Below are 24,258 nucleotides of genomic sequence, written 5' to 3'. Positions count from 1 at the left end.
GCGCCAGAACCCAGGGCGATCCAGAAGCGAGGTTTCGGATTCCCGGAGTCTCAGGCCACTGTCCCAAGCTGCCCGAGGCAGGGAGGCCCTTGTCCAGCTCCGGGAAGGCTGGAGGGAGGTGAGCGCTAGGGAGGGGCCGGACCGCAGAACGCGGGGGCCTGAGGGCCGGGAGGGGTACAGCGGGGACAGCCCGGCGACACCGCAGCCTGGTGCGCCCGGAGCGCTAGCGCCTGGGTGCGCGCGAGTGGCAGCCGCGCTCGGGTGGCTCCGCCGGGGTCGACCGGGGATCCCGGCTCCCAGGCGCCGGCGGGGGGCCGCGGGGCGCGGCCAGGGCGGCGCTGCAGTGCCCGCAGCGGCGGGCTGGGGGAGCTGTGCCCGCCCGTCCCTAAGGCCCCGGGCGGGGACCCAGCAGCTGGGTCGCCGCGCCTCTAGCTCGGCCCAACTGGGCGGCGTGCGGCCAGGCGTGCCTGCAGCGGGCTGGGGCTTCGAGTGCGCCCGGGCGCCGGGCCGGGGAGGCCCCCCAGGAGAAGCCCAGTCCCACGGGCTCAGGCCCGCCCCCGTGGGGGGGGGTGTCCCGCGCCTCTGGACCCGCCCAGGTAACCCCATCCTCGGCCCGCCCCCGGCCCGCCCCGCCAGCCGCCTGCCCGCCTCCGCCACTGCCGCCGCATCCCGGCTCTGGGGCGGCGCTGACAGTCGGGTCCGCCGGGCAGCGGGCGCAGCAGCGGGCGGCGCGGCCGGCTGCTCGGAGGCTGAGCCCCGCCGCGCGCCCCGGCCCGGCGCCCCAGCCCGTCCGCGCGGCGCCCACCTGCCGCCCCGACGGGAGCCTCGCGGACGCTGCCCGGGGCCGGGCGCCCGAGACACCATGAGCCCCCGCTCGTGTCTGCGGTCGCTGCGACTCCTTGTCTTCGCCGTGTTCTCGGCCGCCGCGAGCAACTGGCTGTAAGTCGGGCCGGGGACCAGGCGGGCGGGGATGACCCTGGGGCAACGGGCACAGGGGGCTCCCGGCAGGTGTCTCGGACGCGGGACCCAAGACTCGCGCTCCCGCCCGTTCGTTCTACCGGCCACCACCACTGTCCGGGTTCCCCTCTGGAGGTCCCGGGACCCCTGCTGCCCCAGGTCAGGCTTCCTGGCCCGGGGCAGCAAGGCTTGGTAGTGCGTCTGCACCCGGACACGGCCCTGAGTGCTCGAGGGCGCGAGGGGGTGCGAGTGCGGGGCGGTGTCCCCGGAGCGGTGCGGGACACAATCCGGCAGGCTGACAAGTCGCCGAAGAAGCCCACTGTAGGAAAGGAGTCCTGGGCATAATAGCAGGTTAATCTCAAGGAGTCAAGGCGCGAGCTCCCCGCGCCGCGCTGCGGGCTGGGCTGGAGGCGTGCAGGGACCTGTTTCTGCTTGGGGGGCGGGAGCCAGGCATAGAAGGCGAAGACCGGGACGCCGAGCCTCTGAGAGCCCGCAGGCTGGCTCTGGCAAGACCTCGCTATTCCCTTAGGCAGGAAGAAACTTCTCCCAACCTTTAATAAAGAAGGCCACGGCCCCCATCCACCTCTACGGGTCTTGCCTAAGAAGGAAGGGGATGGTAACCACTGGTGACCTGTGTTTTTCTCCTTGACTGGAAGGCTCCCTGGGAAGGAGGAAAGCTAAGGAGATGGGCTAGTGATTAAGAGAACAAGGAACTAGACCTTAGGCTCCTTCATCCCTCCTCAGTGACACTTCCCCATGGCCCTGGCTTAACCCTGGCCCCAACTTCTCCTGCCCAGAGCGCTGCCGCCTTCCACTGTGGGCAGCCAGTGGGGAGCCAAGCTCCAGTATTGATCTGAAAAGCATGAGGTGGGAAGGGGGGGATAGCCAACAGTGTAGCTGGGGTTTCCATGGAGACAGTGGGAAAGGAAAAATTCTCTCTGCATCAAGACCAAAGAACAAATATCTCCCATGAAATTGCCCTGAGTGTCCAATGGCTGTTGCTATGAGGTCATTGTGGCCAGCCAGGGCCCTGTAGACTGGAAAGGAGTGTGTTCGTTGGGGTCAGAGCCACCCAGAGCTTGGGAGACTGAGGTGATATGGAATTCTCCCAGCTGTTGGGAGAGCTAGCGCGACTCCAAGGCCCAAAGTGGCTGCAGAGCCTTTGTTTTTCTTGGAGTCTTAATTTGATTAACACTTGAGGGGCAGTGTCGGAGTGGACAGAAACCAGGGCAGAGACATCGCCCCTCCACTTCTTGCAGCCGCCCCCACCCCTCCCGTGGTGCCTGGGTTGCAAACCTGGATTGCATGACAGGAACTGCTTGGACTTGAAGCAGTCTGGGGTATCTGAAGCTGCCTCTTAGAGATGTGCGGCTGTAAAGCAGGTGTGAGCATCAGGGAAAGTAGAAGTGGGTCTAACCTGGCCCCACCAAGCACTACAAAAAAAAAAAAAAGGCTAAAGAAGCGAGTGGGAATTGAAGTGTGTGAGCCAGGCCTGCAGCTAACAGAGACAGCTGCCAGTGAAAGGCCCTGGGGAGCTCCCGGCTCTTTAACTCTCTTTATAGATGAGGAAACTGAGGCCCAGGGAAGGGAGCTACTTACCGATTCAGAGCTGAAGACCGAACCCACATGCTTTAGTTTCCAGACAATGATAATCTACTTCTTGCCTGAGGCTGTCCCGAAGTTGACCCAGTACACCCAGGTAGAATTGCCACCCGCCTCCAGCCATGTCCACCACGCCCTGGTCCCGGCTAGGGAGGCAGCCCCAGCTTCAGGTCTTGCAAAGCATGGGGAATTCCAGAGCTCAGTTCTTGAGCCTTGAGCCTGCACTGTGGGGGGCGGGTGAGGAGGGGAGGCCTGGGGTTGGAGAGGTTGGCAAACCTGTTCTCTGCAACTGTGATGGTTCCTGTTACCATGCAGCCTGGCTCTAAGACAACCCAGTTCACTCCTGTTCCAAGACAGGGGTCTCTCTACACAACTCAGAGAGGAGAAGGGAAGGAGCTTCCCAGGACCCTACCAAGCTAGAGAGGCTCTGAAGCGGAAGAGGCGGGGGGCACACACCCCCAAACTGGGATCACTGCCTCGTATGCAAAACCTCCATCCTCAGTCAGAAACTGCACAAGCCCCTAGGGAAACAGGTGCCACAGTCTAGCCTCCCAGCAGCTTGGGTCTGGGTAAAAGAACACGGGAGAAGCCACAGCCTGAATGGACAGGACAGTGTGCCTGCTCCAGAGCAGAGTGGAGCTGCAGCTGTGGCTGTCACAGAGCGGGACTCGGTCTGAAGACCGGAGAATAATGACTTAATAACATTCACCACCCACTGCACTATCTGAATCCTCACTACATTGGAACCCCATTTTGCAGATGAGACGACTGAGGGCCACAGAGATACTTAGCTAGTAAATGGCAGAGCTATCCAACCCAGCCTCCATAAGCAACAACTTTGGGTTGGCAGCTATCCATATAGGCATGGGCATGGTGATGGCACTGGGTCTTTTGAAGGGTGAGCCAAGGGCCATTAAGATGGCTCAGTGGGTAAAAGCACTTGCTGCCAAGACTGCTAGGTTCCATTCCTAGGGCCCACATGGTCGGAGAGAATCAACTCCTACAAGCTGACCTCTGATCTCCACACACATCCACACAGGCACAAATAAATAAATACAAAAAGGGAATGAGCTAAGCTGCAGGCCTGGCCCAGGAGTATAGCCGACAGCATGCTCTGAGGGGACAAGGCCTGGGTGTACCTAGAGGCAGGCCTCCGTCCAGGGAGGGGTGGTAGAGTCTGTGCTGTCCGATGTCTCGGGACCCTAGCCTGGTGGGGAAGCCAGGTGTCCCTCTGTATGCAGGCACTGGAGCTGGGAGCGCTATGCAGCCTGAGTCTGGGCAAGCCCAGAGAAGCCGAATGCTGTTGAATAGGCTGGTGTTTGGTGTCTAGAGCAAGGTGGCAGCTTGTGCAGCTCCCGCCAACGAAGGAGGAAGGAGGGATCCACAGTTCACGGTAGAAAGCCTGTTTGTGGCCCTCAAGGAACTACCCTGCTGTGTCTGAGTCACGCCTGAGCACCAAGGCCACACCACAGGGTCAGGGACACTTGGGCTTCGTGCTGGGTAGCCTTGAATGAGATATTTCCTCCCTCTGGGCTTGTTTTGAACCACAAATGGAAGAACTAGGAAGAGTTGAGGACAGAAAAACTGAGGTATCCCTACTGTTTTCCCGGAAGAGCAGAGTGGTGCATTGAGCAGGGATGTTAACAGAAACCCAGTGAATAAAACAAGAAACCCCTTCAGAACTGGGGCTCCGGGACAAGACATCTCAGGGTTTCTACCTCAGCTCTGCCACTAACCCCCTGAGGGACCTTGGATTAGTGCCTTGTCTCTTCTCTGTAAAGCAGTGCCCATGGGTGCAGATGGTTCGCAGTGGTGTTCAGGAGGAGTAGGCCCATGCATGCGACATGCAAGGCTCAAAGCCAGACATGCTAATAGAGATGGGGGCCCTCTCCGGCAGCTGCTAACGGCTGGGCACTGCTGTCACTGAGCTGCAGAACCATGTCTTTATCTATAGGGATGATGAAAAGAACGGTACTTAAGGTGCGTGTAAGCTCCTTTTATCCCAAACAGTGCTGTCCAGATTCTATAGCTTTACAGAGATAGGAGCCAGGCTGCCCCCTGCCTCTTCAGTAGTCCCCCGCAGCCAGGAGATCAAGCCTGACTTGTAGGCATCCTGCTGGCCAGAGGGTTGTTACCGGAAACACACCTCAGTGCCACTGGGGGAATAAAGGGAGGCGTCAAGTACCTTAGTGTCTCCAAGTCCCCACGGGTGCATATCCCCGAGCCAAGCTCACACATGCCTGTTTGCCCAGCAGGGATGTATGACTCCCCAGGCTACAGGCAAAGTGAGGTGATGTGACTTGCCAGTCCAGGCATGGGTAGAGCCTGTCTCCCCCAGGAATGTTTCACTGGTCCTCTAAATAGTAAAAGTCTGTGTCCTTGGAGCCTCTCCCATGACTGGGTAGTGAGTCACAGTCACTAACACACACTAAGCACTTTACAGTTTATACTGGGACCCCTCACCTTGGTATTGTGGGTACTTTTTGACAGGGCTGTCCTTGACACCCTAGGGCATTTAGCAGTATGTGAAGACTCTTTCCTAGAAACCAGGAGCACGCACTTCACCCCGTGCCAGCTGATGACCCAGTATCTACAGATATCACCAAATGGGTTCCTTGGGTGGGGCAGGGTCAAGGTTCCCTGGCACACCTGGTGAATGAATGTTCCAGGCACTTTGCACATCCTATCCTAACTCCTTCCCTCCTCTCCCAGAGCAGAAGTGTGTGGGTGGGCCCCAGCCCCACTCAGAGGTCTAGAGGAATCAGGGCCTGAACCAAGTCCAAGTCTCAGGTTCTGATATATGTAACTGTAACCACCTTCTACTACATGTGATGTGGATATGTGGCATCTGATGCTTGGGAGGTCAAGGCTATGGCACAGACACCTCTGAGTGTCCCCCTAGTACCTGGCACATACCTGCCAGGTTATGGGTGATCGGCCATCAATGGGTCGGTGAAAGAAGGACTCGGTCCCTGAGTGCTGGAGGCCTGGGCTAAGAAGGTCTCTCCACTTTCCTCAGGCTCAGGTGATACTGAAGGTCCCACAGTGGGGCACATCTGCAGGCTGAACCCTCCCTTACTAGCTAGAGCAGAGCCTCCCAGCCAGCCTGAATCTTTCCCACCCCTCCACACAGGGGGAGCAGGACCAGGCTCTGCCTGAGGGGTTTGCACAGGCGGCAGCCAGGACCCAGCTGTCTGCTACGGGTTTGACTTTCCTCCCTCCACCCTGGATTAGCCATTGAGCAACTCAGCGAGCATCTGACAAGACGGTGCTCCCCGAACCTGTTGAAACTCGCCCAACTAGGGCCCTGTGGGTGCGCTCGCTCGCTCGCTCTGGAACTGAGCCTTTGCATCAAGCCTCTGCCCCTCATTCCTTCCTGGGGGAGGAAGGGCTCAGGCTGAGCCAGCCAAGCACAGATCGATCAGGGAGCTGCTGGCAAGGGTGACAGCCCCCGCCTTTGGCCCCACTGGTCACCCCTCCGCTCCCAGCTAGTCTGCAAGAGGTGCTCCTGGTTTGTACTGCAAGCAGCTGGGAGGCGGAGCTGAGGCAGGACCCACGGTTGCTTCCCAGATTTCCACAAGAGTTGCCAGGTTTTATCTCTGAGTCCTGAGCTGCATCTTCAGTGGTGATTCAGCCAGCCCGAGGGGAAGCTCACTCCCTGTTGTGACCCCGCCAGTCCGCCTTCTCCTGCAGCCCCTCTCTGCCTCCCTCTTTTTTCTGGCAAACTAGAAATCAAGCTATGTTTTAGAGGTTCCCCTCCAAGTCAGAACCCATACAGCTCCTGGAAGGGGCTTGGTCTTCACAGAGAGGGGAGGAAAGGAGGGAGACACATCCAGCCCTTGTCCTAGGGAGGTTCCTCCCACCCTGACAGCTCGCACGCAACCTTGGAGGGGGCTGCTCTCTGCAGGCATTGTTGCTGCCTAGAGGAACCTCTGACCTGCAGGGACTCTGTTTCTGAAGCAGCCCTACAAACCCAGGATGAGATCCCAGGAGTTTCTCTCCCAAAGCTGGACATAGCAGAGCACTCCCTCCTGAGTCATGGGTGCCTCACTGCCCAGCACTGAGGATGAATCATAGACATCACTGTTGGGGAAGGTCTCGGGGACCTGAGCTACCATAAACGGGAGTGGTGGGCTTGCACCTTCAAACACGTTGGGCACCTATTGGCATTAGCACTGTCTGTGCTAGACTCAGCGCCTAAAGTATATTCATAGTAAAGCTGGACTCCAGCCAGCCTTCTTGCCTTTGTCTCAAGACTTGCCCGTGGCCGATGAAGAAGAACTAACGCAAGGGAGGAACCCAGGTTTGTCCAACTGCCTTCTGGGTAGGAGTAGAGGTTCAGCGACAGTCCCATTCCTGCAAGACCGGGTTAGACCACGGAGGACCCTGGCTGCAGCCTGTCTGTGCTGAAATTCTACTTGGGGATTTCCTCATCTCTCCTAGCTCCCCATCTCCAGGCTCCCCGGTGTTGTCAGTGGCCAGGGGACACATGGAGAGCTCTAGTGACCTTGAAAGGAGAACAATGGGGAGGGGTCTCTGTGCCAAATTAGAGGCAAGGTAAGCTCATGAGGTACCTTACACTTAATGCCCACTCACTCCAGGAAGACATCTGATTTGAGGAGAGAAGAAAAAATTTTCCATCCTTGCAGAGTGCTGGACCATCCCGGTTCCCATCTTAGTGACTCCCTGTTGGCCCCAAGTTGACTACTTGATCCTCTAGAAGATGGAAATCGAGAGAGGAAACCAACCCCCTCAATTAGAAGGAGCGACTCGGAGCCCTCAGGAGCAAAATGCTCACTCAAGAGATAGAAGAATCAGAATCAGGAGTTCAAGGCCAGTCTGGGCTACATGGCACTGTCTTTAAATGAGGAGATGATATAGCATAGTAGTAGATGCTTGCCTAGCATGCATGAGGCCCTAGCTTCAATCCCCTAAACCACATAGATAGATAGATAGATAGATAGATAGATAGATAGATAGATAGATAGATAGGTAGATAGGTAGATAGGTAGATAGGTAGGTAATATCAAAAAGAAAGAAGGATATAGAGAGTCTTCTGAGGATCACAGTTAAGAGAAGTTGGGGATCCTAGAAATCAGGAAGTATGGGTCCCAAAGAAGGTCAGCATTTCTCTCCAAGTTAGAAAACAAACATGGGGCCTAGTCAAGTTGGCCTTGGCATTCAGAGTCCTGTCAGGCAGGAGGAAGGCGGGACAGACGCAGCCCATCATCCCCACTGAACACCAAGAGTGTCTCCCTTCGGTGCTGGCCATTCCCTACTGGCTGCCCTCCAGGGTTCCAGCCAGTGTGGTACCTCCTTGTAAGGTGACTTCAGTGGGCTACAGAGACCACAGATAACACTGTATAACCATAGGGACATTCATTACCTCAGCATCCTTCACACCTAATAATACTCTAATGCCCCTGCTATAGATACAAGTGTCTGGGAGGATCCGCCCAGGGAAGAATCAGGCCACAGTGCTCAGTTCAGGGTCTGGTGATGCTGAGTGGTCCTCTACCGATGGAGCCCAGGCCATCTTTGGAGCCTAAGCAGCCAGCCCCCAGGCCAGAGAAGGCGGAAAGCCCCACTTCAAGGCCTGACCTCCAGTGACAGGCTTGAATACAAGCCTTGGAGCCTCAGTGCCTTCTGGAGAGCAGGGGTAAGGGGAGGGGATGCCCTGCTCTGTGGTGACAAGGCTATGCAGAAGCATGTTAGCCACTGAGTGATGACACAGGTGATGGTGTGGTAGGGGCTGTGCTTCGGGTCCTCTCCTTCCCCAGACAGTCTCCATGTTCCCTTGGCACACTTGAACTTACACTGGACATGGGTCTCCAGCTCTTGGTCTCCTTGGAGAGACATTTCTTCCACATCACCCTTCACCCCTGAGCCTGGGAGTGAAGCGGAGAAGGCCCGAACAAAGACCCGCTGGCAGAGTCCACAGACCCAGCTGGGAGCAGCAGAGGGTGGGAAAGGCCACAGAGGAGGCGAGAAGCTTCCCAGTGCTTTGGCCTGTGCTGTGTTTAGTTCATTTCTACCTCCTACAGTAAGAAAACTGATCTCCCCATTTTACAGAGGAGCACATTGAGGTCAAGTCCCCAAGATGTTCACTAACTTGCCTTGAGTGACACAGAGATAAGAGTCTGGCCCAGGTTGTTTACCACCCCCCAAACATAGTGCTTGCCCAGAGGAGAGACAAGGGTCTTGGGACAGGGTCACGGTAGAGGTCAACTGGTTAAAGAAACAATGGATGGTTTGAATGGTCAGTTATGTAGCAAGGGCCCTGGGAGCTGCACACCCCTCCCACTCCCTAAAAACACTGGCCCAGGTGGAGTCTGTGGCCCTTTTCTTCCGCCTAGCTGTATCCACTGACTGAAAGTCACTCTTACTTATATACTGTCCCTTCGGGTAATCCCTCCTGCCAACTTGGCCTCCTTTCTCTCTGGTATGGAGGGCACAACTACTCCCGAGGAGGCTCTAAATGTGGCCTGGGCAGGCAGGGAGGCAAAAGGGAGGGGGCAGAGAGGCCTGGGCTGGTGTCCCAGCCCCCACCTGGACACTGTGGGGCCAGGACCAGTGCCACTGACCTGCTTGGCTCCCCACCACGGTCGCTCCTTCCCGGCCCCTCTTCTCTAGAGTCCAGGGAGTGCCAGGGAAGAGCCACAGAGGTGTGGATTAGCCTCTCCAATTTTGTATATTTTGTTTAAAAAAGCAAGCAAACCTGGAAAAGCTTGGGACAAGCCCAGCTAATTTTAGTTTCTAATGAAAACAGCAGGTGGCTGAGAGGATCTGATCTCCCTGGCAGGGCCAGGGCCCTCAGGCCTCCTTGCAGGCTGTAGTCACGGAGGGGAGGGCCTCCTGGGAGGAGCCTGCAGGACCTACAGGCCCCATTCGAGAAACTGGGCACGAGCTGGCCAGTGGCTGCAACAGGGGCACCCTGGGCTGGTGGGGTAGCCTGATCAATGGCACGGCCGTGGCTGGAGTCCTGGGTGGCCGGGGCAGCAGGTGGCAAATTGCTAAGCCTGTACTCGGCAACAGCAGGAAGAAGCCCAAACGGGGGCAGCAGAACAGGCCGGGGAAAGCAGGGGTGATCAGCCTCAGACAGCCGGCCCAGGGGCAGCCGACACCCGGCAGGCCCTGGCTCTGCCTCTCCCAGAAACGGCTGTGCAGTCGATATTTGAGCCCGACCCAGCTCCCGGGTCAGTGAATGGCACACGTGTCTCTGGGGGAAAGGTTGAGCCACCGTAGGGCACTAGGAGGGACCACAAGGCCGCCCCATCTCCTTGTCTCGCCCCGTCTTCTTTCCCGTGTGTACTCTGCTGTGGGGGTGGGAGGGCTTCAGGACAAAGTCCCCTACCCGAGCTGCAAACATTACTGAATACCTTCTGTGTGCCACGCCCTGTGATACCCCAGAGAGATGCAGCCCGAGGAGCCAGCTCTCCGGCTGTCCAGTGGGGCGAATCCACAGCCAGAGATGGGGAGAGTTGAGAGCCCAGAGCTGTTTGCTGCTAGATAGCGACGGGACTTACAAGTCACTTCACCTCTGTGGGCCTCAGTTTGCTTGGTACCAGCCAGGCTCCAGGACAAGCATGTGGAATGAGGACAGGCCAAGACTACTGAGGACTGGGGTGCCAACCCTCTTTGGCCCATGCCAGCTCCGACATCCGCCAGACAAACCCCTGGGGTCTCAGAAAGCAGCAGCAGAGATGGCGAGGCCTCCCGTACATGGGAGGGGCAGCTGTCGCGTCAAGTAAAGGCAGGACGGGGAGGTGGGCACTGGGGCCGCTGCAGGCAGTTTCTCGTCATCGTCCTGGATGCCGCCCCAGTGACTCACAGCTATGGCAGCCAGGCAGTGTCCCTGCCACTGTCATTTCGGCCTGTCTCCCTGTTACATTCAGAGCCCCAGGGAGGAATGTTCAGTTCCTCGAGTCCATTACTCCCGTTTGGTGGCATGGGACCAGCAGGCCCTCTTCTGCCAGCAGAAGGAGAACTCGAACTCTGATCGCGGGAAGGGCCACACAGGCGTACCAGTTAGCCCACTGTGCCCATAGCCAGCTCCAGGTGAAAGGGGACTTGCCTCTGGCCACAACGGACTGACAGCTCAGCCAGACTTCCCTGCCTGTTCCTTCTGGCCGGAGACTTCAGCCCCTGAATTCCTCCCTTCACCAGACACCAGGCAGGTCGCAATCCAGCCAGACCTGACCTGCTTAGCTTACAGGGAGGGTAAAAAAATAAGGTTAGACAAGATGTGTGCCCCCAAATCCTGGAGGAAATGGGGTCGCCACCCTTTTCTGAGAGTCCTAGCTTGAGTGGGGACAGGAAAATACCTAATGATAGGTTCAACTCTCTGACCCTTGAAGGAAGGACACTGGCCTCGGAGCAGTGTCCTGGCCCACCGCCAGTAGCTGAGCTCTTGGCGCCCCCTGCAGGCCAAGAGTGACTCATGGGTGTGGTTCTGTAGGAGACCCCCCTTCACGTGGCAAGAGAAGCAAGGAGTACCCAGGCAGGGCTGAAGCCAGGCTCACCACTTCCAGATATTCCCTTCTCCTGACCCTTATCCCTCCCGTCCCTACCCTTCCCTTCCCTTCTCCTTTCCAAGATACTTGGGTTCCGATACAGACTGGCCAGAGTGCTGCCGGTCTGTGCATACCCCAGGACCTAGGGAGATGACTAGATTGAGCCTTCTGAGTCTCGTAGAAAATGTCAGATACCTTTTCAAGACTACTCTCTAGACGAGTTACTTCCCAGCTGCACCTCAAGACATGCCCAAAGCTGAGAGGACACTGACACTAAGCAGTTGAGGTGGGGACCCAGGCACCTGTGCTTTCTGTAACCCCATGGATGTGCCCAGCACAGTCAGAACTAACCCTCCCCTGCTGGAGACCCCTGTATATAGCATCTGACCCAGGAGCCTGACCAGCAAAACTTGGATACTATATACACATCTCTAGGGACAGAGATGCCCAGACTACACCTCACCCATCATGCTTTGAGTGGACACAGTTCCCAGCAGCTGCTGACCAAGCTGTCAATCTCTAAGTCACACAAAGGTTGACAAAGGCTGTGTTGTCACCCAAAACCAAGCTCTACCTCTCGCCCCGTGTCAGGCTTCACATACTACTAGTCCGAGAGCTGGGGGAGGCGGGCTTGTCCCCAGACCAGGCGATGAGGCAGAAAGAGAAAAGCGGGCATCAGGAGAGCTGTGCTTCACATCCAACCCCTGTCCCCAGGTACCTGGCCAAGCTGTCATCGGTGGGCAGCATCTCCGAAGAGGAGACGTGCGAGAAGCTCAAAGGCCTGATCCAGAGGCAGGTGCAGATGTGCAAGCGGAACCTAGAGGTGATGGACTCGGTGCGCCGGGGCGCCCAGCTGGCCATCGAGGAGTGCCAGTACCAGTTCCGGAATCGACGCTGGAACTGCTCCACACTGGACTCCCTGCCGGTCTTCGGGAAGGTGGTGACACAAGGTGAGGAGGGCATTCTGGGGGCACGGGTTGTCTGTGTGCAGCCCCGCATTCTGGGGACACGGGTTGTCTGTGTGCAGCCCCGGGTGCCTGGGGAATGACACTTCTAGGGCCAGGCACATCCAAGAGGGCTCGGGGCAGAAGCAGCTCGGGGCCTGAGCAAGGGGATAAAGAATGCAACTGAGGGCCCTAGGGAGGGGATGACCCAGGAGGAGGCTAGACAGTGCTCCGTGATCAAAGCACTCCACAGTGCTGTTGGCCCAATATAAGCTGGAGTGGCCCTTGTTTTCCAGAGGGAGAAACTGAGGCTCTGGGGAAGAGACAGGGCTGGCCTGCCCCAGGCTCTTCAAGGGATAGGGTCAGGCTTCAACCTGGGGTGTTCCGCTCACCTTTGCACCTGGCCTTGGGTCCTGGAACCCATTTGTGAACTTCGGCTTGTGACAGGGCTGTTTAACAGCTCTAGTGGACCGGCTCCTGTCCACTGGGCTCACCGTCCATCAGGAACCCGAGTGTCCAACCAGCACAACAGAGGCAGCTTACACCCCTGCAGCACTCACCACAGGCCAGGCACTATTTTAAGGGCTGTAAGGAACACGCCATCTACCTCATCTACCTCTGAGTCGCGCTTCCATGTAGCAAGAGCAGAATTGGAGGCACACGGCAGTTAAGTGATTTGCCTGGGGTCACAGAACTAGGAAGTGGCAGGATTGAGCATGTGCCCAGGCAGGGTCTGCACTGTCACTACCAGTAAACCCCAAAGCATGTCTCCTGGCCAACACTGGGTGCTCGGAAAGGCTTTCCCAAGGAGACTGGTAACCTGAGAGGGCATTAAGCTAAATGCAGGTGAGCCAGGGCCCAGCAGAGGTGGCACTGGAAGGTTCCTTGAGGCACTGAGGTCAAACCCCTGTCCACAGTGGGAACCCTGAAAGCCTTTCTACCTCCTGAGCATGAAGCTGACACGTCTGAGCCACCAAGTCGATGGGGCTCTTTGACTCGCTCAAGCTGCAGGAAGAGGTTGCCTGGGCCAACCTTTGTCTTGGCACCTGTGGGCCTGGACAGCCCCGGCTGCTGGGCTTGTGGCAGAGCATTTGGATACTGTTGGAAACCAACTGTGATTGAAATCTGGAAGCCATTCTCCTGGGAGCTGGCAAGGGCCGGCAGGCATGAGCACATTTGGCATTACTGAAGTGTGCTGTTCTGAGAAAGACAGTCACCCAACGAGCAGTACAGTGGTAAAGGCTCACGACAGGCATGGCACTGCTGCCCAGGACCCAGAGCTGCATTGGGGAGGCCCAGAGCCAGCTTTCCTATGGAGGCTGCTCTCAGGAAGCCCCTGACACACAGTGGGTGTTCATAGTGTCTTCTAGAGCAGTGATTCTCAACTGTCCCAATGTCGTGATCCTTTAACACAGTCCCTCGTGTTGTGGTGACCCCCAGCCATAAAATTATTTAGCTGCTACTACATAACTGTGATTTTTCTACTGTTATAAATCTTAATGTAAATATCTGATATACAGGATATCTGACAGGTGACCCCAAAGGGGCCATGACCCAGAAGTTGAGAACGGCTACTGTAGAGAGACTGACAGACAGATCAGCAGGGCTTCCTATGGTGGGCTGTCACATGCTATGTCCTCCTCCCCAAGATGCCCAACCATCTCTCCACCAGCTAAGTGGCCCCCAGACAACCCCTCCTTCCCTCTGGGATCTATGCCTCTGTAGTGTTTTGTTTTGTTTTGTTTGTTTTTTGGTTTTTTTAAGATAATATCTTACTATGAAACCCAGGCAGGCTAGCCTTGAACTTGCTATGTAGCCCAGGCTGGCCTTGAACTTGGCAATCGTTTTGCCTCTGCCTCCCAAGTGCTGGGGTGACTTAACAGGTTTAAACCAGGCTCCATATTCTTTAAAGGGGGTATATTTTATTTATTTATTTATTGCTGTTTTGGTATAATGGCATGTGTTTATAGAAAAACAAGTTACAAGGTGTGATTCCTACATATTCATTATTAGAGTCACTGGGCATTTTAATATAGCTGATTCACTACTATGTATCTAGATACACATTTTTTAGGGAAACCATGTGTGCTCACACTGCTTCTTTATAGCTTCACACTGAAGTGTGACAATTCCCCACCCATCTTGCCCTCACCATCACTGCATCCCAAGCAGCAGTGATGGCTCAAGTACCTGTCTCCTGGCAGACCGCCAAACCTTTCATGGAGGACAGTCAGTAGATGTCTGCCAGTGATGGAGGGCAGATCAGGACAAAGACTCGAAGGACAAGGAAAGGGAGGCATGATTGGTGAGTGCCAGCCTGAAGCTAGGAAGGACTTCAGAACTCTGTGGAATAGTCTGCCTTTCTCACCTGCGGGCAGGAACCAAGGAAGGGCCTAGTCCTGTCAGCAAGTTAGAGGGAGCACAAGAACCCTGCCAGGTCAAATGGAAGCTGTCCTAGAGTGCTACAGTCCGAGTGGCCTGTCCCCTTGGAGCTAAGTCAAGGCACCCTAAGACCGGACCAGTCACAACAGGCAGACACTAGCCATGTCTGGGGGACACATCCGAGTTCATCACACACACACACTCAACCTTCCTCCATTTTTTTAAATCTGGCTTTCTTCACTAGTAAAACTCCTCTTGGAACACCCTTACCTGGTCAGTCTCCACTGACAGGGGGTGGGGTGGGGGGTGGCTCATTGCTGGGAGCACAGGACTGGCTTTGGAGGTCCATGAGTTGAAGGACAGCAGAGATTGGCAAACCTAGAGCAGGTGACTTAATCCCTCCGGGTCCATACCGGTCTTATGCATAGCTCTCAGGGCTGTTGCTGATATTCAGTGATGTCTGCAGTGACTACTTTATATAGACCCTGACCTGAGAGCAAGCCAGCCTTGCAGGGGCCTCACAGTCTTCAGCAGTGACTACCAGTCTGGAAGGCCTCTTGCCCCAGCTCTCAGGAGGGGGACTCATCGGGTGTCTGCATACATAAGTTACCTGGTTGGGCTGTAACCTCAGGAGTACAAGGGGACAGAAAAGCTCCTCCTTTGGGTCCAGACTGTAGCAGCGGTAAGGAGGGTTGTTTGTTGGCCTATCCTGTGCTATGTCCCATCCAGCCCAGCTCATCCTTACGACAGTTCTGACTTTATGTCACTCCCAAGTCACAGCTGAGAAGTCTGAAGGAGCCAAGGGTGGTGGTGATCCAGATCCTAGCCCTGCCAGCTGTGAGAACTTGGGCAAGGTCCGTGCCCTCTCTATAACTCAGTGTCCTTCCTAGAAAGTGGGGACAAACCCAGGGCCCACCTGCTGAGATATCTGGAACATAAGATGGAGCTGTGCCCATTCCCTGGCCTCCATTGAGACACCCACCTCATGCCCAAAGGTCACCACACCCAGGGCCTCCTCGCCAACCCAGCTCAACTTCGGCCAGTCCTTCCCCGGTTCCAGCTCCTTTCTGCGGATTGGCTTCCCTCCCGCCATCTGGAGAGATGTCACTGTGCCCTGCTCCCAGGCCTTGAGTCAGACGGCTTCCCCTCCAGGTCCCACTCTGCCGTTTGCTGCTGAGGAGCTCTGTCTGGCAAGCCTTGCTTTCAAGGGATCAGTCTAAGATTGCCGTGAGTCCTGGTCAGCAAATGGAAAGACCCCTGCCCACTGTGGTCCTCTGAAATAACGGCTAGTGGACCTATATGATCGCTTTGAACCCCTCAGCCCCAGGCAGCTTTCGCCCCTCAGAAAAGATAGCATTGAGGCCAGACTTGTGGGGCCAAGACTTGGGGTACTCTGGGAAGAAAAACAGCAGAAGCAAGTTGTGGGTTTGGGGAGGGAAGATGGCAGCAGGGTGGAGAGGGAGGAAGGCAGCAGGGTGGGCACTAGAGTTATGCCTTCCCCTGGCCCAGGATAGGAGCAGGCAAAGACGCCTCCCTCCTGCAACTACAGTGTGGTCAGAGTGAGTATCTACTGCCTCCCCAGGACACCCCACAACAGCACTTCCAACTTCACCACAATGCCCTTCTAAGGAAATTCGGCCCTGGCATGTCCTCCTGCAGAGACCAAGGCTCCAACCTGGGTACCTGGAAAGCCATAGGGGCTATACTACTGAAGCCAAATGGCTGGGACCCAGGGTTAGTAAGAAAAGGGTGAGTTAAAATTCTGGCTACCCTACATCCCGGCTGGGTAGCATTGGACGAGCTGCCTCACTGCTCAGCGCCACATTTCCCTTGTGGAAAACGAGGAAGTGCGTCTATGCCTATCGTATTGTGAAAAGCACCTCGGCTAATGGACTGAGTGCTCAGACAATGCCTGCATACAGTAGGCTGTCTGCACACAGTGGGCTGTCTGGAAGCTGGAGCTTTGGTTCATATGGTCTTGGATAGTCTCTTCCTTCAGTCACTCAGAAAATGAAGACATTATGGTGACCTCAGTCCAAGCAGACAGATGTTCAGAGAATGAGGCAGTGGTCTCTTGAGCAATCCCCTAGGGAGACTAGTATCCCCAAGACCACTGGCACTACAGGATAGAGATGAATGAGAGCCAGAACAGGGCAAAGACTGCCCGAGCAGCTAAAGAAACAAAGGGACCCCCCCTAGGACAGAGGGCTGAGGCCGCCCATCAGTCCCTACCTTCTGGGACTTCCCTTCCCCCTTGGTCTTTGGGGCAAAGATTTGTGCTGGTTCAGGCCTGGAAATACCAGAAATACCAGAAACTGAAGTTGTCTCTCTTTGGGCGGCCACAGCATAAAACCAACCAACATGAGCCTGCTATTAACCTCAATTAGCTTGGAGAAGATTCCATCCCAGACTGTCGGAGCTCCATTGCTCCAGCCAAGCCCCTCAATGCAGGCCCAAAATGGCCAAGCAGAGAGTGGGTAGTGGAAAGGAACGGTGGGTGGTACTCCCTGCTTAAGGACTGTACCGAGAACAGGGTGTCCTGAGTATTGGGGGCTGAGCTGCCTCCTGCTCCAGAGCCTAGGCTGGGCTGCCTCTGTCCACAGACGAGCACAGTAGAGGTGACTGTTCTCATCTGACCATGGTGACTGCTCCCCAGAGCAACTGGGAGCACAGGCCTGGGTGTCGCAGAGGTAATTGCCAACCATGGGGCCAAAGCCTGCCCCCACCACTCTTGTGGACACAGACCCTGCATCAAGAGACAGAAGGACAGTCACAGCACACAGAGGCCCTCACAGGGTCTCGGATAGGAGCAAGACCCGCTGTCTGGTCACACACCCAGCCAGCATGGGAGCACTAGGCTCACACACTGCCCCAGCTCACCCCCAGAAGAGACTCCACATCAGCTACACCCCCAGGCACAGTTCCTAGGAGGATAAAAACATCCATTCAGGCAGGGGAGGAGGGCTGTCACCAAAATAGAATTGCTGAGCAGCCACGGGCAGGGGATGCAACCACTGCACAGGCGGGCAGACCTGGGCTGCAGACTCCAGCTTCCATCACCTCCTGGCTGTAGGACTGGGACAAAAAACTCTCCCCCTCTAGGAACCTGCTGGCTAGTCTCTGGACAGTGGGGATAGATCAAGCTGGCAGGGGACAGGAATGCTGGTGTATAGTAATCCCCATCCCCAGTCGACAGGAGGGGCTCAGTGCTAGGAGCTGCCAATACTATAGTTTGCTCTTCAAGTCTCAAGGAAGCAGGGGATGTGAGCTGCAGGCCCGGCCTCAGAGAAAGCTCAGTCAGGGTCACAAGGGGGAACTTAAAGCCCAGTGATCAATTCAGCAACTGGGCAGAGCTGGAGTGGCAGTGTGGCTGTGCCCCTTCACAGCCTGTAGTCATCTCGCTTCCCCAGATTGTCACTAAATTACACAATTATCGCTTGCCTTCTGGAGGAGGCTGTGAGAACAGACAAATGATCAGGCCCTGAAGCCAGGCTGTCTGCTGGCTCAGCCATGTGCTGTGTGACCAGCGGTCAACCCTCTGTAAAGAATGGGGATGACCATAGCTCTTCCCTCGCCGGGCTGCTGGGAGCAGGCACTGATCCTCACTGTGGAGGAAGCTCAGCTACTGTGTGATCAGAACAAGGAACTACTGTGTGCTTGGCATGGAGGCTTTCCTCCTGCCTTGTCCCTCCTTGGTATCCAGCATTCAGCAGTCCTCATATACACCTTCCTCTATGCAAAGAAAGTAGAGCTGTGGTGTCCTAGGACCTAGCCCTTCTCTCCCTCTGCTTGTACAGGGACTCGGGAGGCAGCCTTTGTGTACGCCATCTCTTCAGCAGGTGTGGCCTTTGCAGTAACAAGGGCGTGCAGCAGTGGAGAGTTGGAAAAGTGTGGCTGTGACCGGACAGTGCACGGGGTCAGCCCACAGGGTAAGCACCGAGGTTCAAAGGGGAGGGCAGGGGCCTAGCCCCAGACCCAAATTCACCCCAGCCCTCTCTATGCCCTCCATACCGCAGGTTTCCAGTGGTCAGGATGCTCAGACAACATCGCTTATGGCGTAGCCTTCTCCCAGTCCTTTGTGGACGTACGGGAGAGAAGCAAGGGGGCCTCCTCCAGCAGGGCACTCATGAACCTTCACAACAATGAGGCCGGCAGAAAGGTAGGGCAGCATCAATCCCATTGGCACTGGGGTAGGACTGCATGGGCAGGGTCCCTAAAATACCCCCACGGCTACTCCGGAAAGGCCCATGTCGCCAGGCACCTCTGTAAGCCAAGGATTGGTAATGGGGGGAGCGGTTTTATACAGCAGTGTCAGTGGCCTCGTCCATACATATCTGTGTGGTCCAGTCCTGTGTCAGGCGCTGTGACAAGCAGAGGATCTGGGACCTGGACCTTCCCGTCCACCCACACACCTGTGGCACCATCTGACTTCCTGATGTCTACTTCCAAGGTCCCTGTGGAGATTTAGCACAGCACTGTCGGGTCACTTGTCACTGACTCAAACACTTCCTGGAACGCTGCCCTTTACTTTGTGGCTTCCAGCAACTCCAAGTCCCCCAAGTACAGGGACAACATCCCATTGGTCTGTCCGCAACACTGCTAGCCAACTCATCCAGTAAGAGTTCACAACAGTGAACCCCTTGATTCTGTATCAGCCTGGGGTCCTGGTATGGAGTCTGTCCATGTGTTGGCCCCCAGGAGTCCCTCCCCCATCTCCACTGTCCCTGATCATACCTCCCATCTCCTCCCTGACAGGCCATCTTGACACACATGCGGGTGGAATGCAAGTGCCACGGGGTGTCAGGCTCCTGTGAGGTAAAGACGTGCTGGCGAGCTGTACCGCCCTTCCGCCAGGTGGGCCATGCGCTAAAGGAGAAGTTTGACGGTGCCACAGAGGTAGAGCCACGTCGTGTGGGCTCCTCCCGGGCACTGGTACCACGGAATGCACAGTTCAAGCCACATACAGATGAGGACCTGGTGTACCTGGAGCCCAGTCCAGACTTCTGCGAGCAGGACATGCGCAGTGGTGTGCTGGGCACGAGGGGCCGCACATGCAACAAGACATCCAAGGCCATTGATGGCTGCGAGCTGCTGTGCTGCGGCCGTGGCTTCCACACAGCACAGGTGGAGTTGGCCGAGCGCTGTGGCTGCAGGTTCCACTGGTGCTGCTTCGTCAAGTGCCGACAGTGCCAGCGACTCGTGGAGATGCACACATGCCGGTGACCGCGCCCACCTGTGCCCAGCATCACCTGCGTGGCCCAGGGAAGGCCAATAATTTAAACAGTCTCCCACCACCTACCCCAAGAGATACTGGTTGTATTTTTTGTTTTGGTTTGGTTTTTGGGTCCTCAAGTTATTTATTGCCAAAAATAGGCAGGCAACCCCAAGGGCGCCAACCAGGGCCTCCCCAAGCCTGAGCCTTTTTGTGTGGCTGCCACTGACCAAAGGGACTTTTTGTTTATGCCTCTGACTGTCCACATTGACCACTGCTGACTACTCAGCTGTTGTCGGTGTCTATTTTTCTACATGTAGACTAAAAAGTGGGTAACAAGGAGTGATTGCGGACCCACCATCCAGGGAAACAGACGGCCCTATGCAGAGACAGCAGGTTTCCATCTTGGTGGAATTTATATCACTGGCAATAAAGGAGCTTGCACCTCTGCACCCCACATACAGAGGGACGGCTGGTAATCTGAGCCTGGTAGCCCTGGCTCTTAAGGTCCCTAGAAAGGGAAGGGACAGGTAACAGATCAAAGGCTAAGGGCTCTTCTCAGCCCTCACATGAGCAGTGAGATTGCAGGCGGACACACAGGTGAGGAAGGGGCCAGACTGCCTCAGTCTCCTCCTTGGCAAAGGAAACTGCCCCTACTCCTAGACTCTCCTAGGCACGGTAAGGCTGTCAACCTGGATCAGATCCTAGCTTGGGCCTAGCAAGTCACATCCCCATGAGTCACCCTCACAGTGCTACCCTCTGTGACCCTGAGAATGGAAATGTCACACAGAGAGACAGAAAAGGACTGTGCAGAGATCCCGCCCTACGATATCTCACTCACTTAACAAAATTGATTGAGCAAACACTGTGCCCCAAGCCCTGTCCTGGGGTATCTCCCTTGGTGACCACATATGTCCTGGGAACAAACACAGAGGCACACACCCTCCTTACAGCGGATAGTCATGCCTGTCAGCGCCACAAGACATTGACAGAGGCAGAGCCAGGCTCCTCCTTAGTCCCAGTGTCCAATGGCAGAGATACACAGGTCTCCTTGGGCCTGAGCAATGGCACATGGGCTCTGGCTAGAATCAAAGGTACAGGGAGGCGGTAGAAGCCAGAGACCACAGGCGGGGCTGGGCCCACACGGTTGCAGAGGGATAAGAGGCTGAGGCAAGAAGGGGAAGAGCTGGAAGGCTACTGCTGAGGTCTCAGAATTCAAGGCACCTCCATTCCCAGGACCTCAGGTCCCTAAGGCCTTGAGTAAGATCCCAAGGAACAACATCAGTATCTGGTGCCTGGCCCATTGCACCAGCCAAACTGTCAAGAACCTACCCGAGTGTTCTGCACACAAGACACACAGAGACCCAGCTTCTCAGTGGATGACCAGTCCTCAGAGGAACTTCCCAGCATGGTCTCCAAGTTGCTCCCATGTCCAGGACTCGAGGTTTGATATATTCAGCTCTGAGATCCCCTTTGGGTCTCTGAAATCCCAAGCTCTTTGCTATTGGATGGTGTGAACACAAAACCCAGGATTCCGAATATGGGCTCAGGCCTGTGCAAACTCTCCTCTGGGCCTGTGGTTTGTGCCTCCTGGCCTTGGCTCCCTCACAAAGAGGGTCAACACTCTTGGCCCCCATCCAAAGCTCTCTGCTCACTGTTCATCTGAAGAGACAGCCAAAACCAAGTGAGATGCTGGACCCACATTCAAATGCAGGGATAATCTTGGGCAGGCTGTCTCTGATGTGAATGAAAGGGTCCCCACAGCTGCCCAGCTGGGCCCACTGTTCTTCTGGCAGACTTAGTTCAGCACCAGGGAAGATAGGCCCCTCCACAGAGCCAGGCCCAGACAAAGGAAGCAGGGGAGCTGTCCCTTCAGACGATGCTGAGCCAGGAACCCCATCCAGCGGCAGTGGGGTCCAGACTGCTTACTCATTTGATGGACACTGTCCCAAGAAGGAGGGTACCTGGCTCCCCTAAGATGATCCTCCCGGGGTTCTGCAGGCTGTGACCAGGTGAATCAGACCACAGGCTTGAACCACTGCCAAGGCCAAAGGAATCCACAGTCACAGAAAAAGGACATCGTTGGACCTGTCCAGCTCCAAACTGTCTCAAATACCAAGAGCTGGCCAAGGGCTGATATAGCTACCACACACGGGTCACAAAGGACCCAGGAAATTGGCCAGAAGGTTCTCATCCTACCTGAACCACTCTCCACTGTTCTTGTCACAAGGCCAGGGCTGCATAAACCCAGCTCTGGATGCTGCTACCCTACTCTGCTGCCCCACCCCATCCTCCAGTTTTTATATGAGGCTCCTTGGCATTGTGACATCCCCATGGCATAGTCTGAGATGCACGATAAAATGGTTATTTCTTCATCTGGCAATTGTAGCTGTGACTTTTTTTTTATAGAATAGGGAGAAGAGAAAGACTTCAAGAAGGACATGGATAAAGCAGGTACTATGTGCTATGTATTTATTAAGTTAATTCTAAGTATAGGAACATCCCACCCTTGCCCTTTGCTTCTGAAGAATTAGTCTGAGGTCCACCAGGACCCATCTATATGCTGTCTGAAATCAGCCATCTACGGCAGCTTGGTCCACACTTCACTAAGCCATGACCAGCTATATAAACTTTGCCCTGACTGAAATGATCATTCCTTTCAAGTGTTTGTATGGGGATTGGAACCTGACAAAGTAGGTGTTGATGCAGGACACAGGGGACAATGGAACAGACCACATTCCCATCTTGAAACAAAGGAACCCAAGACCTGTGACTAGAAAAGACTTCAAGAAATAGAAACAGTCATAATGGAGGGGGAGGGTTTATAGGACAATGACATGACACAAACCTGTAGTAACACACACACACACACACACCCTCAGCTGAGGATCCTTGCAATGTGGAGACCCAGAGAACTCCCATTGTGGCTGGTGAATCCCTCATCTTTCACCAACCTGTCCCCACCCACATCGATGAACAGGGTGCACAGCAGCCTGGGAACAGGCAGGCTATGTGTCTGGCTCTCTAAATACACGCTGGCAGCAGAGGCTGAAGGAGTGTGTTTTCTGGGTGGCAGGGCAATGTGCATTTGTGACCAACAGGCAGGATGAGGACAGGGGCAGGGACGGACAGAAGAGGACAAATCAGAGTCAAAGGCAGGAAGTAGGACTGGAGATATGAAGACCCAGGACGTGGGACACAGGGGAGCCATGTCCTAGAACTTTAAGGAAATCCCAGCCATGAACTTGTCAGGCCCACCATGCTGCTAGTCTTTCACTGTGTGGGCCCTTAGTTGATTCACTGGAGTTCATCTCCTCATCTGTAATACGGAGCTTCCTTCCCAGTATACACATTTTACATAGGGCTATATGACAGAACTTGTTGCTTGGAGATAGTGAATGAGATAGCAGAATATAAAGCTAAATGAAGGTCAACTCCTAAGGAGTAAGCCATTACCTATTTCTCAGGAACATAGGCAGTGAAGGCAGACAGAGATGAAGGAGGCTAAAGACAGAGGTGGGGAACAGGTGAGGGGCTGGGGCAAGCACCCTATTCCTCATTCCATGCCAATCTCCCAGAGTTGAGACAATCAGGGAGCAGAGAATCCTGGGACTAGACACTTGGGCAGCAACTAGCAAGCTAAGACCAGTGAGCAGCTTAGGGACTCTTATCACAGTGTTCAAGAAGCAGGGAAAGAGTACGTGAGAAACGGAGGTGGGAGTGTCCACGCTGCAGAGCAGGCATGCCGTGGGCCCTGAAGGGTGGACAGCTCTCAGCCCCTGGGCTGGGTTGCATCCTGGGTAGATGTCCTGGGAACTCAGGCTCAATGGTCTCTGAGGAAAGTATGGAAACACCTTGAGAACAGGTATGGTCACACCTCAGCCATACAGGGCTGAGGACACAAGACTCATGAAGGAAGAAGCGAAGAGAGGGAAATGGATGGCTGAGGGTGCTAAGCTGGGCTGGAAACTGAGTGAGGAAATGACGGGGTAGGAGGACACGGCGGGGTGGGGGTGAGAAGGTGCTGAGGTGCTATGGGTGGTGGCTGAGCTAACACGCTAGTTTTGGCATTTGATTCAGGGTGGAGTGGGGGGTCTAAGAACTCAGGAGAGAAAGGTGAGGAGTGTGGCCGGCCTTGTCCAGGCGATGATGTCATAAGCATTCCCCCATTTCTTCTGGAGTCAATACTGATGACCCCCTACCCAAGTCTCAAGGGTCTAGGCCAAGCAGGCGTTGACAGAGGAGGAGAAAAGGGGCCCTTCTGGGCCAGGCCCCCAAGGTTGGCATGGTGCCTGCTTAGGGAGGAGGGGACTAAAGGCCCAGCCCTTGTAAGCATCCCGGCCGGCCGGCACTTCGGAGGCAATTAGCAGCCCAGCTGAGCTAATCCCCCGCCTGGCAGGGCCAACACAAACAGGCCCAGGCCGGGTGCACACTCGCCTCCCTGTTTGCTGAGGGGCCCGGTGGTCCGCCAAGAACAACATCAGTAACCCGGGACCTTCTCTAGGTTAAAAGCAAGACCCGGCCTTGCTGAAGGGTTGACAGTGCCCAACAGAGAGAGCATGCTCTGGCCAGATGCCCTGGCTGCCCCAGAAAGACAGCCACTGTTCCCAAGCTTTGGGCCAGCAGGGAAGAGGAAGCTGGACCCTGG

At 55.7% G+C, this 24,258-nt stretch overlaps 1 protein-coding gene across 1 annotated transcript; it reads left to right on the top strand.

Annotated features, from left to right (window-relative positions):
- Positions 1–755: 755 nt before the first annotated feature.
- On the top strand, positions 756–21,985 carry Wnt4 (Wnt family member 4). The gene is made up of 5 exons (XM_005081019.4): positions 756–939; positions 11,787–12,022; positions 18,196–18,327; positions 18,415–18,557; positions 19,154–21,985. Exons 1-5 carry the CDS (start codon positions 863–865, stop codon positions 19,619–19,621), a joined length of 1,056 nt encoding a protein of 351 aa, XP_005081076.1. The 5' UTR covers positions 756–862; the 3' UTR covers positions 19,622–21,985.
- The last annotated feature ends 2,273 nt before the right edge of the window (positions 21,986–24,258 follow it).

The sequence above is a fragment of the Mesocricetus auratus genome, unplaced genomic scaffold (genome assembly GCF_017639785.1).
Source record: "Mesocricetus auratus isolate SY011 unplaced genomic scaffold, BCM_Maur_2.0 Super-Scaffold_100014, whole genome shotgun sequence".
Lineage (NCBI taxonomy): Eukaryota > Metazoa > Chordata > Mammalia > Rodentia > Cricetidae > Mesocricetus > Mesocricetus auratus.
This window is presented reverse-complemented; position numbering and strand designations above follow the sequence as displayed.

What these genes read in the sequence shown, in the direction of transcription:
- Wnt4 (XM_005081019.4), top strand. Translation starts at nt 863, where the DNA reads ATGAGCCCCCGCTCGTGTCTGCGGTCGCTGCGACTCCTTGTCTTCGCC. An exon ending in GCACGGGGTCAGCCCACAGG is followed by an intron (nt 18,328 to 18,414) that starts GTAAGCACCGAG and finishes TCCATACCGCAG; the next exon opens with GTTTCCAGTGGTCAGGATGC. An exon ending in ACAATGAGGCCGGCAGAAAG is followed by an intron (nt 18,558 to 19,153) that starts GTAGGGCAGCAT and finishes CCTCCCTGACAG; the next exon opens with GCCATCTTGACACACATGCG.